General features: G+C 45.0%; 1 protein-coding gene across 10 annotated transcripts in view; it reads left to right on the forward strand.

Annotated features, from left to right (window-relative positions):
* LOC120715479 (disks large homolog 1-like) overlaps positions 1–18,495 on the forward strand; it is a 101,037-nt gene that overhangs the window by 13,993 nt on the left and 68,549 nt on the right. For 6 of the 10 annotated variants that reach the window (XM_040002498.1, XM_040002501.1, XM_040002502.1 and 3 more), the window contains exon 3: positions 7,514–7,677. In XM_040002498.1, coding sequence (XP_039858432.1) covers positions 7,514–7,677 — 164 coding nt within the window. Of the gene's footprint in view, positions 1–7,513; positions 7,678–12,222; positions 12,295–18,495 lie in introns of all 10 variants that reach the window. The other 4 variants (XM_040002495.1, XM_040002496.1, XM_040002497.1 and 1 more) reach the window with 1 other exon arrangement.

An 18,495-nucleotide genomic window follows, 5' to 3' on the forward strand; every position in this document is an offset into this window, starting at 1 on the left:
CATATATTTCTAGTTAGAGAAATTTTAAGAGGTTTATCCCTCAAAACTTTAAATACAAAAAAGTTGCACAAAATAGTTTCTAACAACAGGAAGTTTATTTTGAGTGTTTTCGTAGTTTTATTTTTGAGATACACCATTTTTATAGACTGCAGGAAAAATAAATATTATAATGCAAATTTGCCAAAAAACAGCAACACAAATAAACTATTTCCAGCAGCGCAATGTGAGTTCTAAGCATCCCAGAAAATCATGAAGTCAACATGAGTTTTAAAAACACCAGTACAGGCTTATAAGGCCTCGAAGGTTAAAAAAAAAACTACGTAGCAGGATTTGGCAACATCGGAGACCTGGTGTCCTCGCAGATGCAAAACAACCTGAAATACGAAATGTTTGTACAAGTTTGAGTGAATGTGGAGCTGCTGAGTTTCTGCCTGTGAACAGTTGGTCATTGTGCCCTCCTCATTTAAATCCTGAGGAAGTTCAGCGATGGTGTTTCCCGAGCTGCTCCCGATCGTGTCGTTAGAAACGCAGCGGAAACGTTTGCATCACCTCTCAGTTTATCGTGTGATAATTCTGCCCCTCCTTTGTTAAAGCCGTGAGGACCACACACTGAACACAGGAAATCTCCACGTCTTCATCTCCTCACACAGCTGCACATTTAACGTGTACGGTCACGTCTGTGAGTGCGTGAGTTTGTCCAAACCACGCCTTTATCGAAACCAGCTCGAGTCTGCTCAAGGATCCAGGCTCCTCTGATTGTGGTTGTTGTTGTTTGTGATTTGGGGAATAATTATGATGATGATGATGATGATGATGATGAAGCTTTGTCACTTGCAGTTGCCTGCAGTGAAATCGGACCTCTTCAAACCAAACGTACGTCACACAAACATCACGTCGGGTAGACGGGTCAGAACAGGTAGCATCAAGAAACACAATGAAATGTTCAGCACAACAAATTCTGACTGAAGCTGTGATAATTCAGCAGGTTTAAGAGGCCTCGGGCTGCACAGAGACGTGGGAATAACACGGCGCCGGCTTCTGAAGACGTGACGATATGTTGAGTCAGATCAGTTTTAAGTGAAGCTTTTGATGTTGCATTTATAATCTGGACCTCTGCGATCCTCCCGACGTCACTCACAGACGCCGCGGTCAGCGAGTCAGAGTTCATGGGATGAAGCACACGAACACCCAACGACGTTATTCGGAGCATCGTTGTGAAACATGAATCTGATTATTTCTCCTCAAAATCGAGCCCAGTTTCTTCCTCTGGAAGCTGAGTGTTGTCGTTCCACTTGTAGCTGCACCGTGGTCACGAGGCAGCGCTCTTATTCTGAAACTACAGGAAGGTGTTTGTGAAATGTGAGTGTGGAGGTGCGTTTCTGTGTGCGATGGGAGAAACGAGTAGACGCACAGATTCACTGCTTTGTGTTTACATCACGATGTAACATGCTCGCAGTGTCATGTTCAGGCTTGTGAAACAGGTTGTTGTGGGTCGTTTTAAGAGTCGTGGTGTCGTTCCTGCAATCAGGAAACAGTTTATGTGGCGTGTTTACTGTGCGTGGAACAGCTGAGAGACGCTCGCACACTGAACTACACGTTTGACGTGAGTCGTGTTTCACACACGTCCTCACACGTGCACGGCTTTGACTTTCAGCTGAGCAGCAAACCTGTTTGTTAGGCAGATGTGTGACAAATTAAAGGAAAAACACCTGCCCACTCCACTGACACTGAGTGTTCTTGTCACAGACAGGCTCAAACCCCAAAATGTTTGTATGTTTATCAGTAAACACGAGCGGCTGCAGGGAGAACAAAGGGATTTCTCATGACGTTAAAGGTGAAACACATACGAGTGAGTTTTCAGGAGCACCTGAGACAAACAGTTTGACTCCAGCGATCAGTCGTCGTCAGTATTTCATCAGGTTGATCTAATGTTTGTTTTCTCGTCTTTCTGTTTCTGCTGTGACAAAGCTGACCCTGCATCTGCGACTCTAAATCTGCATGTTGGTCTGCGGCTGTTTCCGGGCTCAGTGAGATTCATAAACCTGGAGATGGTTTAAAGCTCAGCTTTGGCGAGAAGGTTGCGAGGAAGGCGAGCGATGCCCTCACCAACAGCGGCGGCTGAGAGACTCGTGTAAACGTTTCCTTTGTTCTTCGTCGTTTTCAAAAAGACTTTCCAGCGTTCTGCTTTTGTTTGTAGTCGTCGGTGGGATTTAGATTAATCCGTGTCTGATCTGCACTGCTGACCTCTGCGAGCTCTGGGTGTGGCCAGTTCATGCCGCTGCAGTGTGGTCGTGCTGATGGCGACTGCAGTCTAAACAGGCGTGGTCTTTTCTTAGAGCGGACAACAGACGCTGCTGTGTCCGACTCGCTCTAACTGGCTAATGTGATCACAGTCACTGGGCCAGTTATCTGTCAGCTGGTTTTAATTAAATCCCAGTCCTGCAGGTCAGAAACGAGAGCCGAAGACGTCTGAGGAAACGTCCCACTGTGGATCTCAGACCTGTGGATTATGCACCGTGTACACCATTTATTAAACCTGATTAATAGATCAGTTTTTTGCATTTAGGCCGATGATGTGCTGCTCTGCTTCCCAGTCACCCACAGTTCCTCTGCCGTCCTGCAGCCGTCGAGCATTTTAGTCTCGGTCAATAATTAAACGTGGAGAGAAAGTCTCGGGTAAAAACAAACAAAACTAAGCATCATCTTTGTGGTTAAGCTGCTCGGGTTTGAAAAGTTTCATGTTTGACTGAAATCAGGGAGTCTCTGCTGTGTTTTACTCTTATATGTAAAGTAAATGATTTGGTGTTTAAATTCTGAACCTTTCTTTGATTCCTGCTTTTAAAAAATCCCGGATTGCTGCCGTGTTTCCAGGTTCAGGGTCTCTGCGGTTCCTTCGTCTTGCAGACTGTTTGACAGCCTCTGCTGTGACCGCAGAGGCTGTCAAACAGAAAGCTCTAAGTTGGGAAGCAGCTCGCTGGTTTCACTGTAAAACGATCTCCGAGTCTCCCACAATTCCACAGAGGTCTCTCTGTTATTGGGCATCAATTCAGCGCCGTGTTTAAGGTCGTCCCCCGAGGACAGACGGACTGACAGCGGGGAAACCAGCGCTCTCACGGTCAGGTGACCCCGGCTCCTTTCATTTACTCGGGCTCAGTTTGCACTGCTTAAGTTTAAAGAATAAAAAAGCTGCATTAAACCCTTCAGTGAAAGAAGCAGCTTAAGCTGGTTTAAAGTGCAGGTCAGTGTGTGCTCTCGATTAGACCTGTTAGTCTCCTCAGTTTAACAGTTTGGTTCATTTACAGAAGTCTGGAAACTAAATACTCTGTGAACATCCGTGTATTCAGTGACGTGACCTCGATTACTTCTGGCTGTTAAATTCGTCGCACGCTCTCCGACCACTTTGTTGGACTATATAAACCAGCTCTTCTACTGTTGTGTGCGTTTGTTTGCACTAACCTCTGCCCACCAAAGCCACGTTCACCAGAGAAGTCTTTGAAAGAGTCCCGAAGGTAAATATTTGGTGTTTGGAGCATAACTGTCAGGAAAAAGTGTTTTAAAACCGTTTTTGAGACATAATCAGAAACTTTTAAAAGAATTTTCCCTGAAAATCTGATCAGTGACTGCACATGCTGTTTACATCCCGGCACCAATGAAATTAAAGTCGCTGAGTGTGTGCTGCATGTCACAGCCTCTAGGGGGCGCTGGCTGGGAAAACAAAAGCAGACTTGACATTGAGCATCATTTCTGGTTTTTATTTCTCGTCATTCGTCTCCATATTTCATCGTTTAATCCTCTAGCCTGCTCATGGTGACCTCCACCTCCCTGTAATCCAACTTTGTCTTTCTATCTGTGTCTGTATTTGTTTAAATCTACGCTTTGTGCAGCATCTGGTCTCTGCAGGAGGAACTGCAACATGCTGCACACAGTGATGCAGGCCGGCGTTAAAATGTTATCATATCCTTCACTTTGTCGTCTTTAAAGGAAGTCAGTAAATGTTATTTAGGTTAATAGAAAAAGTGAGTATGCTCATAAAAACAGATGCAACAGCATGTAGTTAAATCTGCCATTAAACTAATGCATCAACTAACAACTTATAATGGATCTGTTAAAAACACCGTCATGTTCCTCAGTCAGACTGGAGTACCTTAGCCTGGAGGAACACAGTGTTACGGCCTCTCCCAGAGGCATTGACAGCTGAGGTAAACAGTCGAGTGACGGCGTTCCACGGACGGTGAAAAACTCCTGGGTGGATCCGTCGCGTTTCTACAAACGGTGTTAGAAACATGGCGGGCGGCTGCTGTGGGGCGGAGTTTAAATGTAGTGATTTCGATCTCTCTGAAACATGTTTGTGACAGCTGCTGTAGCTTGTAGCTACGCATGCACTTGAATTAGGAAGAGCAGGAAAGCAGAAGCAATCTGCTGACACAGACTGGTGGAGGTTTTATCCTCTAACTTTAACTTCTCTCATTTCCAGCTCATGATTTTGATTCTTGAACTTGAGCTTTGCATGATTTTTTTCCGCTAAGAATAATCCTTCTTTGTCTCAGTTCATTCCTCCTCCGACTGAAACAAGCTCCCTCTGCTCCACTCTGTGTGAGGAGGTGCACACATCAGTGCTGCACTCTTCAGGATTATTTCACTCATCAATAACTTCCGTGTATTGGTCTGTTATCTTGTAACGATGTAACCTACCCCGCTGTTGATGCCGGTGTGTGGTGGTCGCGTCCTGGTGGTTTAGAAACAAACCAAACGCTGCAGCTTCGTCCCTCTGGCGTCCTCGCTGTTTGTCGTGGTTTCCTCACATCCTTTCTGATAGTTCCCAAGAATTACTGAGCAGGCCCGTCACAGGCGCTGCGTTGAGACGACGTGTAGTTACTCTTCCAGGGAGGTGTCGGCCTGCGGCTAATGACGTGTCCGCAGCGTAGATTTATCACAGAGTGTCAATCGCACAGCTTATGACTGTGGGGCTCAGTATCAGCAGATATCCAAAGCTAAAGTGTCTGTACGTTAGCTGAGCTTAAAGTCTGGATGGATCTCCACCGTCAAGACTTTCACTAAGTGCCAAAGGTGTCACTGGTAAAACGGTCGGTGGGCTTCACCCTGTGGGGTCATGAGTGTGGGAGCCTGATGGATCCAGCTGCTGCTGAGACTCTTCAGTTCGGGGCCAGGATGCTGCAGACGAACAGAGTTCACACAGTTGTGGAAACAAAGAGGCGACTTTGTATTTTTAGTTCTTGCATCAGCTTCTGCGCTGATATCTGAGGCTATTTTCAGTCATCAAAGGCTTTTACAGAAGCTGCAGTCAGAGAAAATCACAGCGCTCTCCTGCACTGATGTTGGCTCCATGTTGTTCTCAGTCATGTGACCGACCGGCCCACGAAGCACACCTGATGATAAATGTGATAATTCGGCCCGGTTCAGGGTGAGTCTGCAGGTTAGAGACGTTGCAGCTCCACGTGGCACTGCTGGTAGCCATGGTAGAGGCTTTTATTGTGAAAGAGCAGAGCACAGGAAGCCCCTGAGTGCTCAGAAAGAACGTAGTTCAGTTTGGACTGTTACAAAGCAGATAACACCGTCATTAAAGGCTGCAGAGGCAAAGAGCCGAGAGGCTGAGAAAACAGTGAGCAGGTTGAAAGAAATAAGTTTTGATGTTTGTCTGTGAAAAGCAGTCGTGTGTTTCTTTGTGCTGGGAAAGCAGAGAAAGGTCTGTGGGGGCGGGTCAGGATGCAGGTGGGTTGCAGTGGGTAAGATGGCGAGCAGAGCTGGAAGTTTGAAGGTGATCCGCTGCCTGTCGACAGGCGACGGTCTGCAGAGGTGGAGCCGGAGCAGCTTTTATTTGATTGGTTCGGATTGTAAATGTGGACCCAATGAAAGTTTCCAGTGGGTGTAAAAGTAGGAGACTTTATGGCGGAGCGGCTTTTTGTTTTATTTATAGCACTCGATGTGCCAAAGCTCCAAAATAGAGGCTGTAAAGCCTCCAGGAGCCCGGAGGATGTTTGGGATTCCTCATTAGTCATGATTCTGCTTCCTCGGATCGATCCAGGCGCTGCACTCGTTTTACATTTTTACCGAGCTCGGTACTTTCTGAGGTCGTTAGAAATCTGTGTGGAAAGGGTTAACGGGCAGCGAGACGCCGCTGCGGGCTGACGGTGGGGAGTGCCAGAGATTTAAAGGCCAGTGGCCATCCCGAGGAGCTGTTGAAGTGGTGATCTGACGGTTTAGGGGGAAACATCTGTGCCGGCTGGGCGGTCAGCTGCCACGGCGAGCCAAAGAAAGCCCGCTTATTTTAGATCCGCTCGCTGTGAGCGCGTTTCGGGATGTAAAAAAAGCTCGCTGGATGCGGCTGCCAGGGCGAAGCTTTTTATAATAACAGCCTACTGTAAACATCTGAACGTGGAGTCATGATATCAATCACGCCGTCAGTCGCTGTTAGTCACTCGCTGTTAGTCACTCGCTGCAGCAGTTTGACCCGCTGAGCTCAAACCGAGGAGGTCAAAGCTTCATTATTTGAGCGACGTGCTTCAGCTTGTGGCCTCATCAGGAACGTCTGCATATAATAAAACAACCAATCATAAACATCCATACAGTGTGGCAGAAGCATGTACGGCTGAGTATGATAGCTCAGGTTAAAGTCAGCCATCGTCCCTGGAGACGATTCATAGTTCTTTAAAAACAGGACAGACCTGCTCGAACACTCACAGAGATGCAGGTGCTTTATTTTGAAAAGCTCTGCTTTAAAACTCCTGATCTGTCTGATTCTTTTACTCCTGCTTTAACAGTGAAATGAGTCACTGTGCAGGAAGATTTCCATCTGAGATTCAGTGTTTTTTGTTTGCTTTATTCTTCACTTCTCTGAATGTGACAGGTGTGTATCAGCAGGTGACTCACCTGTGGAAACCTGATCCTGACCTATAAATGAAAGCGTGAGCAGCATTTCTTTAAACTGTTTTAAAAGTTTTTAATGGCAGAGGAAAACCTCCAAACGTGTCACGTGCTGTACTTTTACTGAACGTTAATGTCGGCCCGATGAAGCCGTTTCCTGTGTGTCGCCTCCGCCTCGAACAAAACCCGCGGTAGTGACCCCGACGAGTGTCAGGTCGGTGTTTGTCCTCCACTCTGGCCTCCCTCGCCTGCTCCGTGAGCTCTGAGCTCACGGAGCAGGCGTGCTCACTTAAAAATTAGATTTTTAAGTGAAGAAATACTCAAATCTAAAATGTTTTGAGACGGGAAACTTTCACTTCTTATCAAAGCTTTTATTGTGAAAAATTAGTAATGGAAACTGATCAGATTTCAGCTTTATTCTGATTAAATAAAATATATTTCTACTCTAATTACACCTGCGACCTGCGCCAGGGAGAGCAAAGGACGTGCAAGCTGTTAGACAGGAAATGACAAAATAGACGGAGCCTTCAAAATAAGAGCGAGGGAGGAGTCTACCAGTCAAAGACAAATAAAATAAATGAAGCTGAAAACGACTCCATTACCAATTGCGTGTCTCTCTGTGTCCTCGCAGATATCCAGGAGTTTTACGAAGTGACCTTATTGGACAGTCAGAGATGGGTGGAGTCTTCCAAGGGGGCGGACCCCATGGCGCCCGTCAACCTATGGGACTTCTCCAGCCTTCAAAGTACAACGGTGACCTCGGACACGCTGCCCAGCCTTAGCACCAGCATCGAGGTAAGAACTCCAGCTGCTGACAGCTGCCGCTCCGCCTGTCAGGACAGGAAGTGCCACCAACACTCGGGTTCTTTTTCCTGCTTCCTGCTGCTCTGTAGCAGAGACGCCGACCGTTGGTTAAAAATAGAAAACGGTAAAAATAGATCAAACCTTTCAGACCTCGCAGGATGAAAAATGAAGCTGCATTTGATTTGCAAAGCAGCTCGATGGACAAACTGACGCCATCTGTTCCCCGCTCGCACTAAACGAGGAAAAGCAGGATTCCCGCCAGCGCCGGCTCCTCGACGGGTACAAACGGGTCGAACTCCTGGTCACAGCGTGTTTGGTTTGATTAGTTTGGGCTGATGAGCAACTCGTTTCACTGCAGCAATAATATTTCTGCTTGGAGCCTCATTAAGTGTCGGTTTTCTTCCTGTGATGAGACTGTTTTATCCAGAACGTTAAAATTACAGGAGCTGAAATACATTTTTGTGCTTCTGATTTCCAAAACCCTGAAACGCATAAATGCATCTTTAGCTCACGCTACGCTGAGGGGTTGTGGTCGGTCGTCTCCTAAAGGCCAAGAAAACCCCTCAGTCAGTGTGTGGATGCCATCTGTTATCACTCCTCCTGCTCTTATTTTGAAATAAGAGCTGGATCTTCCTGTCTTGTTTACCAGTTACAGCAGCCATGTCTTGGTATTTCCTGGCAGTGACAGAAACAGTCATCACTCATAAATGAGAGATTTAAAAATAGAGAATGACACGTTGGTGTTTTGGCGTTCGTAACCGGAGAAGCCAAAATGAAACCTTTTCTTTCCTGTTTACTTTTCTGGGCTTTTTTAAAATATAGACGTAACCACAGTGATGTCACCCTTTGGTTTTGTCCTCAGTCTTAGCAGTTTGGCTGCCACCATGTTGGTTTGTTTGGAGCCAGTAGTGAACATATAGGTAGTTAAATGCTCAGTTACCTGGTAATGCTAGCAAGCTTGCATTCAGAGACATGGAGTGGTGCTAATTAATGCTAACATCCAATTTAAATTGTTACATTTCATTAAATCTGGAAGTCAGACTTCTTGGACGGTCTGTTAGTGCCGTAACCTCACTGTTGGTCAGATGATGTCATTAAAACAGTCCAGAATACCAGCTCAAGCCTGGGAGCCAGCTAGCAGCTACAACCACCTGTGTCGCCATTCACCTGTCAAAGAGGCCACGCCCCTGAAACTACAAACTGTAAACCCTTAAATGGCTCTGGAGACCAAAGCGGTTTCCGTATCAGGCTGTGAACTTTTTATTTAAAAAGTCTGTGGGAACTCACTCGCTGCCGGAGCCTCCGGTGGACATTGGAGGAACTGCAGGTTTTCTTTTGATCATGAATTAAATGTTAACTTAATTTTTCATGTTTCGAACGAACTTTTAGTAATTATGTTCTGCAGAATTCGTTCGGCAGCACTTTCCTAGTTCGTGCTGTTTTTAACATTTGGCATTTCTTCATAGCTGCTCTCACATGTTAACTAAAAACGTGTAATCACTGCGCCATCTGGTGGTACAAATTGGTATTGAACAAAATGAAAGTCGCGATTCAGCCTGAGCTTCTGTTTCACGCTGTGCACAGGTGTGTTGGACATAAATCTGGAGCGGCGTTTCTTCACCTTGAGTTTAAATGATGTTAAAACAGAAACTCTACCAAAGTGCTTTTAAATGTTTGACTGGGTCTGATTTTCAGCCATGAGAGCAACTGTTCAGTTTCTCTCTGCTGTACGTGACCGTGCGCCTCCGCAGCAGCTTTGAGCTAAAAGACGACGTTTGTGTTGGAGGACACGATGGCGTCAGATGTCCTTCACTAGTCCACAGGACAGTGATGATGATGATGATGAAGATTTAGATCAGCAGCCTGAGGAAGAACAAACTTCATGAGTTGTGCAGTTAAAGCGAGGAAAGTGAAAATGAGACGAGTGATGTTTCCTTCTGCAACGACAGTCAAGCGTGTGAGCGCTCGTGGAGGTTCACTCCCCTGCCGAGGTGGAGATCATCCAAAGTTGTTAAAGGCGGAGCTGCTGGTTTCATCCTGTGTGTGTGTGTGTGTGTGTGTGTGTGTGTGTGTGTGTGTGTGTGTGCGTGCGTTCCACTCGCTGAGCTTGTGTTTAACCTCAGGTGTGTTTTTGTGCTTCTGACTTCCTGATGACATGCTTGAGGGGCCTTATGGGGTGTGTGTGTGTGTGTGTGTGTGTGTGTGTGTGTGTGTGAAGGGAAAGCAAAGATCAACTGTTTCCCTCCACCTGATTTTTATCTAAACTGTCATCAGTTACACTTCATCACCATCTGGCAGTTTGTTTACGTCAGTAATTTATTGATTGTTTGGTTATAAAACGACCAGAAAACATTAAAACTGATCCCTCGTTAGTCCCTGAATCAAACTGAACGCATTAATGTTCGAAAATCCAAACGACGTTCAGTTTCAGGGAAAAAACAAACGATTGTTGTTGTCTGATGTTTTTAAACACGCATCTCAACAAGAAAACAAACAGAAATAATGTTGAACATCAAACTGTTATTGATTGGAAATCCACAGATTTAAGTTACACTTTCTATAATATAAGACGAACGAATCTCCTCCAGTTTCCAGTTTTGTGCTGATCTGATGTAAACGTTTGTGAGGACGTTTAAACTTCTCACTTGAAAAACAGTCCGAGGTCAACGACGCTGAGATTTCACTCTCGTGTTGATCTCACAGTTGATCAAAGACATCATTGATCAGTTTATTATTGGAGTTATTTTACCTGCAGAATGAATCTGTGCTGCTTTTCTATTCAAACGTGTGTGTGCAGACCTGCTGCTCAACCCTCAAACTACAACTTGGTTTATTCCAGATGTTGTGAAGTTCCAGAGTCAATGCAGCACATCAACAGTCTGTAACAAACATCAGAAATACAACAGAGCAGCTCGATAAAATGTAACGTCACAGAACAGAAGATAAAATCGCACAAAACCAAATCAAATGGGACAAAAAGTCAAATAAAATAAAGACTCGCTGAAAGTAGAACTCGTGGAAAATGTTCCGTTTAGTAGAAAAAGTGACTCTGCAGGTAAAACGGGGGAAAAAGACAGAGTGAAAGTGGTGACTGATGTTTTAGTTTTCTGACGTCTTATAATTTGAAACAATCGATTGATTATTGGTAAAAGTGAGAGATTAATGCCAGCGATCTCCATCAGTCTGCACGCTTCACATGCTTTTAAAGTTATTTTCAGTAAAGTTTCTGTTTTCTCTTCCTGAAAAACGAGAGCAGAGGCGGCAGGTTGTTTGTTTGGTGCTTTAAATCCTGAGACCTCGGTGTTTGTGCGTCTGCGTTCAGCTCAGCTGAGCTTCCGTCTGCGGCACAAACACGTCTCCAAGATGTGATTCGCGACGTTGTGGTGAACGCCAACATGTGAAACGTGAAAGCCGGCGATTCTGTTAGTGAAACGAAAACGGAGCAGTCTGCCTCCTCTGCTTCTTTCATTCGCTCTAATCCCGTGTTTTCATAATAGCAGATGGGATCAGCCAGAAATTGGAGTATAATCCAGAAAATGTTATTTTGTGTCTTTGTATGAGATTGGTTTTTTTTGGGAGGGGGTTAAAGCTGAAGTCTGCAGAGGTTGCCGTGGCAAACAGCTGGAGTCTGGATGTAATGCATCATTATTCCCGTGCTGTGCGCTCGGGCAGGTGGACGGAGACGTTCATCCGCTCGCGGCTGGCCTGAGGTTAGCGTTCAGGGTTGCGGGGCAGCTGATGCACGCTCAGGATTTACTCTGACGCTCGCTATGTGAGTGAGCGGCACATCCAGGTTAAGTGGAGGTTACGGTTCTCATCCGATGGAGCTGGCCAACCGTTCCTCTCTTCAGGCAAAGCTAAGCCTGGACTTCCTGAGTGAGGCATCGGGCTTCTCGCTTTGAGGAAGACAAAAAGGAAAATGTCTGAATTTAAAAATGACGCGAGAAGCTTCTCCAGAACGCCTTTCACCTGCTTGTCTGTTTGCTCCCGCCTGATCCAGTCCGTTTGTTGTGTGAGGAGCTTTTCCAGAGCCGGACTGAGCTCGTTCATCCTGGTTTTTCAGTCCTGTGCTTTCAGCTGTCCAGGACCCGGGTTTGGGTCACATGGGTGTAAAGGTGAGCTGGTTGTTTGACCAGGCGATCAGTACTCCATCTGTATCCTCTGGAGCCAATAAACCGGCTCCTTATTTTCAGAACAGGTCGAACGGGTCACGTGACAGCCATAATGACCCCGGGAGTTTTCTGCCAGCCACCATAACACGCTGCTGCAGGTGGGGACTCGTGTCAGTGAGAGCACAGCTGGTTGGGTTTCAGTCCTTTGCAGATGCATGAACGGAGGCAAACATGCGTCAGTGTGAGGTGGACATATTTCACCTGATGATCAGCAGAGATGGAGGGCGGGACGTACGCATCATGTTTAGATCGGAGCACAAACCTGACGTTGGCTGAGATGTTTCAACCTGCTGTGTTGTTGATTGAATGCTTTTCTTCTTCTTTCCTCTTTTTCCCGACTGTAAACGCTCATGCTCCCCCGTAGGACTCCCCCCTCCTAAACGAAATCCTCCACACGTTGGCGCAGGCCAAGCGCCCGCCTGGCTGTGACGGACAAGTAAGTACTGCCTGCTGTTGGTGGGAGGGGCTGTCGGTGTCGTCCACCTTCGCCGCATGTCCCATCCAGTCCTCGTGTGCTTTTTTTGGGCCATCGGAGGGGTGGGGGTCAGGGGTCAGGTTCGCCCAGACGGCCTCAACGTGTCGCTTTGAGTCGTTCTGATCTGAGTTTGGATGAAAGTGAAACCAGAGCTGAAGTCTGAGGATTGTTTTTAACACTGATCAATAAAACAAACTCGCAGCTCTCACAGAGGAGCCGTGGCTTCATGGTCGGCGTGTGAGCTGAACTCTGACCTGAAGCTGCGCTCCTCCAGTTTTCATCCTCCATCTTCACGTCTGGTCTCAGTGTTTAAATATTTCTGTCAGCAGGAACGCGGCGGCACGTCGAGGCTGTCTGTGCTGTGTTCAGGGGTCGTGGGTTCATCGTGCTTCATTCGTTTTGGTTCATGTTGTCGGGTCTGAACGGTACACCTCCGGTCCTCAGAGCTGCACACACACACACAAACTAACACACAGCTGTCACTGATGTGGTAAAAACTTTATTAACTGATTTACACGAACGACTTTTCGTCGAGTGAGTCTTCAGTCGTTTAGAGTTTACACATCGAATCAGGTGTGACGAGCTTTTCTTTTCACGCTGTGACCATAAATGGAAAACGAGCAAAAATAAAAATGACACCATGTTTCACATGAAAACGTCACAGCTAGCTAATAGATGCATGTGAGCTGTTATTCTGCAGTTATATGAGCTTTGAGAACAGTTGGTGCTCAAAGGCTCCACTTTACTGGAACAACAAACCTAAAATGTAACCAGTGTTTCCAAAACAAGCTGTAAATCAAAGTTAAAGTGATATTAAAATCATTTAAAGTGTTAAACGTGGATTAAAACTGGCCGAGGGTCTCAAACTGAAGCCAGATGAAATAGATTCATTCACCCACAGCACAATAGAAACACAGTAGATTTAATAGAGCTGTTCACAGCAGCAGTAAATGTGTTTAAGAACATTTTACTGATGCTTTTAATCTCTTTAAATGATGCAGATTAAAAATTCACTTTAAGCTCAGGATACGGCAGCAGAAGTTTGTTCGTTAGCGCCGTGCAGATGTTAGTTCCTGATTTCAGCTCTGCAGCACGGTTTCATTTACATTCAAGTCCAAATGAATCTGAAATTGAAGTGAAACTCTTCGATCAGTTCATGTTTATTGTTTTTGATTGAATTTCACTTCCTTATTTTATCCAAACTGAGCAAATAGACGTTCAAACTTCACCGAATTCATGTCAGCATGTCTCAGATATCAGCTGATAAAAAGTAGTGTTTGAAATGGGTCAACTTTACATTTTGAGCTGTTAGTGAGAGAGTCCGTTAAAAAACACCAGGTATGACCCTGCAGCCAGGCTGAGAGCCTGCCTGCTCCTGACCCCTGAGTCTGCATGTGTGGAGCTTTTATTGTGAAGGAGCCTTGCGAGGCCTCCCCCCGGACAGACTGGAGCTGTACTGGCGTTCAGCACCTTCGTGGTGGTGGTTCGTGTGGATTTCAGTTCAGGTTTCCGTGAGGCTTCGGTCCTGCGCCGCCTCTTCAGGCTCCTGTGTGTCTCGTGCTGCTTTCAAATACCATCCTCATGTGTTTCTCAGTGTTGTACGTTTCTGAGCGTCGCAGCTCGTCCGGGGGACTTTCTGACCTCACATTGCTGTGACCCACTTATGCAAAATCTACCTGCGAAGCTTCGTCCATAAGCAAACATTATTCACCACAAGGCAGCAGCGGCTCAGAGCCTCGGCCTGGAAAGAGTTAATAATTCACACAACATGAAGCTGTGGTCTGAGGCCGCTGCTGCTCAGTGAGTCAAACCATCTATCAAGGCTCAGCTCCCTTTTTATCCCACATTGTTTCACTGTCGTCAGGCTGCAGGTGGAGAACACCTGCTGACAGGTGAGGCTCCTCAGCTGCAGTGGAAACAGACTGTATAAAACAGATGGACGTAGCGTCGTCACCTGTTTGTTAGTCAAGTCACTGAAGGGTACTGTATGCTCATTGGTGAATGACTTTCAGTCACAAGTTGTTAGCCAATGAGCATCTCCCTCTTTGTCTTTTTTTACAAACTCTAATGGGAACAACAAAATCAACACTGTGTTGCGTTTAATGACACCTGAAAGCAGCGACTGAGACCATGAACTCATCAGGATCAGATGATCAGGCTGGAGGGTCAGAGGAGGCGCCACCTGCTGGACATTCAGAAGAATGCACTGGCTTCATTTTGCACAGCTGGAAACTGCATCCATCTTTTATTTACAGTCTGTAGTCGGAACCCACAGAGCCACAGCATCATCGCAGGAAGAGGCGGAGACTTGGACACGGACGAACTGTGAGGGCGTCCTGTAAGACGCTCATCGACCAATAAAAAAACCTGCTGTGTACCTGGTGAGCAGGTGGTGAACAAGTAGTGTTTCAGAGGCGCTTTGTGTGACAGTCAGTGTGGAATAAAACTCACATCATCTCGACTTTACCTGAAATGTTTCCACAGTGCTGAAGCTGCTCGGGCAGCCGTGCAGAGAGCAGAACAACCAGCAAAGCTTTTCACTCTGACTTTAACTGATAACGCTCGTGATGTGTGACGACCACGGCGCTGTGAGCGGTTTGAGATGTCCACACCTGAGGCAGGTGCTGCTTCTCTGCAGCTTCTCTGCAGGGTTAAACTGTTCTTTTCATGTTACTGTGAAACAAAAGTCCAGTGCTAAACACAGTTGTGGGTCACAGCAGCTCGATAAAGGTTTTTTTAACTTTTCTGCAGTGAATTATCAGAAACGGGTCAAACATGCAGGCATGCTTCTCCCTGCTGCTGCGCGCAGACGTTAAACTGCTGCAGCTCATTTAAACTCTGATCGATCGCTCTGATGCTCTCAGCTGCTTGGAGAACAAGTACAAAAGCACTAATAACTATTTCTCTTCAGGGCAAACGAGCTCATCACTTTAATGTAAAGCCCGGCAAACTGTTCTGTGGAAAACGCCACTCGCATCACTTCCTGTTCTGTGTTAATGTCGAGGTGTGAAACACACCATATGATGATGATGACACGCATGAGACGCGACGCAGCTACATGACGGATTCATGGAGCTGTGAAAGATTCCCACCTGCCAAACGCCCACGCTGCCCCATCTCCTCCTCCCCCTGCTCCTGCTGAGAGGGACACTGCTCCTCCTCCTCCACCTCCACGAGCATTTGGCGTTGAGTCATACATGTCATCAGCAGCAGTTAGCGTGTTTTCAAACCTCAAGAGGAAAAGCCGAGGCACAGTCTGACTCAGACAAGATGAGTTTGTGGTCTCTTATCGAGTAGGACGTCACAGCGCTTCAGGGACACTTTAAAACACACTGATGGTTACAGCGCAGCCACCAGTCTGTAATCCAGTTAGCTGATTGATAGAAAAATTACTCATGAATCCTTTTTATGTAAAAATGTCAGACATACTGCTGTTTCAGCTGTTTGTTTAATGTAGAAAATATCAGGGAATAGTCACATATCATATCAGTCACCATTTCACATGATTATTTGAAGAAATAACTGTTTTATTCTATCAAGTTGAAATTTATCTATAATCAAGTCTTTTTAGAGTCATGTTGCACTTGTAATAAAACAGTATTATTCACTGGTAAGTACAAACTAATTTCAGCCCAGATCGTCATCTGCAGATATCATTCATGCCTAAGGAGTGCTCAGAACCTGCCATTTAGAACCTGCAGGGGAGAAAAATAATAATTGTAATGATTTCAATCACATGACATTTACGTCATATTTGCATCAAAACTGTTTTGGTTTTGGTTAAAAGTACAATACCTGATGTCAAATGTAATTACTGAAAGGTAAAAATACTTGACTCAGTTCTTTATTACAGAATAAATTCATATTTTAATTAGTGTAAATTTATAATATGATAAATAATTAACTACATAATTTAAGCTGCTCCAAAATGTATTATTTAATGTCTTTGTTTATTTTTTTAAGTGTTAATAAATACGCTGGTCTGCAATTACGCAATCATTACAGTACAGGTATTTAGTGTTGCATTCAGATACACTCTGAAACTATTTTTCCAGTCAAAACGCGTTTGATTGATCGGTTTAAAGTGAAAACTTGACTGGATAAAATTATATTATTAATTTCTATCTCCTGTAACCTCGCTAACAAACAATACAATACACTGGTTTTAATAGTCCCGTGTTAATCTTTTAACCTCATAACTTGGAGGGAGTGGATTTTTCCCAAAGCGCCTGAACGCAGCCTGTGTGTGTGGAGGAGCGGGGTTCGCTGAGCGCTGCTCCTGCTGAGCTCCGGATACGGTATGAAGGAGGACCGGGGGAGGGATGAGGTGGCTCTCCGGTGAGCGCACTCTCTCTCTTGGGTAGATTTATGACCGCAGTCGGTCGGTTTGTGAGTGAATGTGAAGCATTTATGAAGAGTGGCGCCTCGCTGGAGTTCGCTCAGCAGGAAGGACGGACGGAGATGAGATGCTGATGTTCCCGGGCTTCACTCCCGGCTCGGAACGATGGACTGCATTTGTATTGTCACCACTAAGGTAACGCTTGAAGAAAGCTCATAAAATACCGACACACGCACACACTGGAGGGCGAGTTTAGTTAAAAGTGAGTCGGTGTTAAATTCGGCTTTCATTACATCATTCAAACGGCTTTTTTATTAGGTGAAAATTCACTTTTTTCAAGGGTCCGCGCCTCATTCCCGCCGTTGGTCCCCATTAAAACAGCACCGCTGATGAAGTGGTTAGTATCGATTTGTGACGATACATTTATAAAAGTGAGATTTCTACCAAAAATAGTGCTACCTCCTAATAGGTGGTATCTTGTCATTAATTGTGAGTCGATGGTCAATTCGGCTAGTATATTATAATAAAGACGACTTTTTATTCAGTAAAAAACTTACTTTTCTGAAGGGTTCGCGCCTCATTCCAGCCTGTTATACCCATTAAAGCAGCATCGCTAATGAACGGAGGTTGGTAACCGGTTTTGATGATATGAAGCGATGATTGTAGGGAAAGTAAAACCATTCATTTTACTGTATCATTGCCGAATTGAAGAAAAGTCGACGGACATATACAGCCCCAAGCCTTTTATTCTTACTCATCGGTTTCTTTTCTAAAAAATAAGGATTAGAAATAAATTTGACTTTTCCTAATGCGAGTTTGGCGTGACATTTTCTTTGCTCTTTATCTTATTGTATGGTCTTTACCTTACAATATAACACACCTTAAGACAACAGTTGTTGTGATTTGAGGCTATATGGATTAAATTTAATTGAAATTTTCACACCTTTGGTTTATTAAGCCTCTTCTCTTTTTAAAGTCATACTTATTTTTGGGTCGGTTTATGATTCAGTTCAATCCATTTATTGATTACTGATCAGGATAGTTACCAGCTGACTGTTTTCACTTTATGCTGGCAGTGTGTGGTGTCTGACTTTGAACTGAACACAGGCTTGTTGGTGTTTTTAGAGCTGTGAATGAAATTTGAAAGCATCCGGAACATATTGACATTTTGATTGTTCATTTTTATCACATTATTAACATGTAATAATGTGACAGAGCTAATAATGCTGCGTGTGATCTGCTCTCTGCTTCCTGTGGCGTCACTGTAGCTGCTGAACGAGACAGAGCTGATTTTTGCGCTTTCACGTTTTTTTTTTTCACACCAGTTGGAAGTCTGGAGCCGTCACCTTACTGAAGCTATTTTGAGCTCTTTGTGTTCCTGGACAGTCTGTAAGTTGTAGTTTCGTAGGTCAGGGAAAGATTGATAACTGAACATTGTCTGTTGAGATCCATGGAGAGTTTTAAATTCATTATGAGTGTTTTTAGGTGATACATGTCTACCTGTGTCCTTGAGCATCATGGTCAACCTGAAGAATCCCAGGTTTACTCCGTGATGCACTTTCTCTTTGTGTCATAGTGTTTGGTTGTTTTATCGGGTTTATAAAAGCTACTAGGGCAAAAACATTTATTCAGTTATTTATTGGTGCTTTCAAACTGTAAAAAAAACTTGATGATGTTGTTTTAAACAACAAGCATGAGTTTAAAAACCAAACGTGAACCATGAGGTTCAATAACAGAACATATCGCTGCATGTATCTGGTTATGATGACGACTTCTCAACCTGTCGTGTGATTTAAGGTTTGGGTGGCCTGCAGCAGTGGTGC

Source organism: Simochromis diagramma, unplaced genomic scaffold (assembly GCF_900408965.1).
Source record: "Simochromis diagramma unplaced genomic scaffold, fSimDia1.1 OVJJ01000443.1, whole genome shotgun sequence".
NCBI lineage: Eukaryota > Metazoa > Chordata > Actinopteri > Cichliformes > Cichlidae > Simochromis > Simochromis diagramma.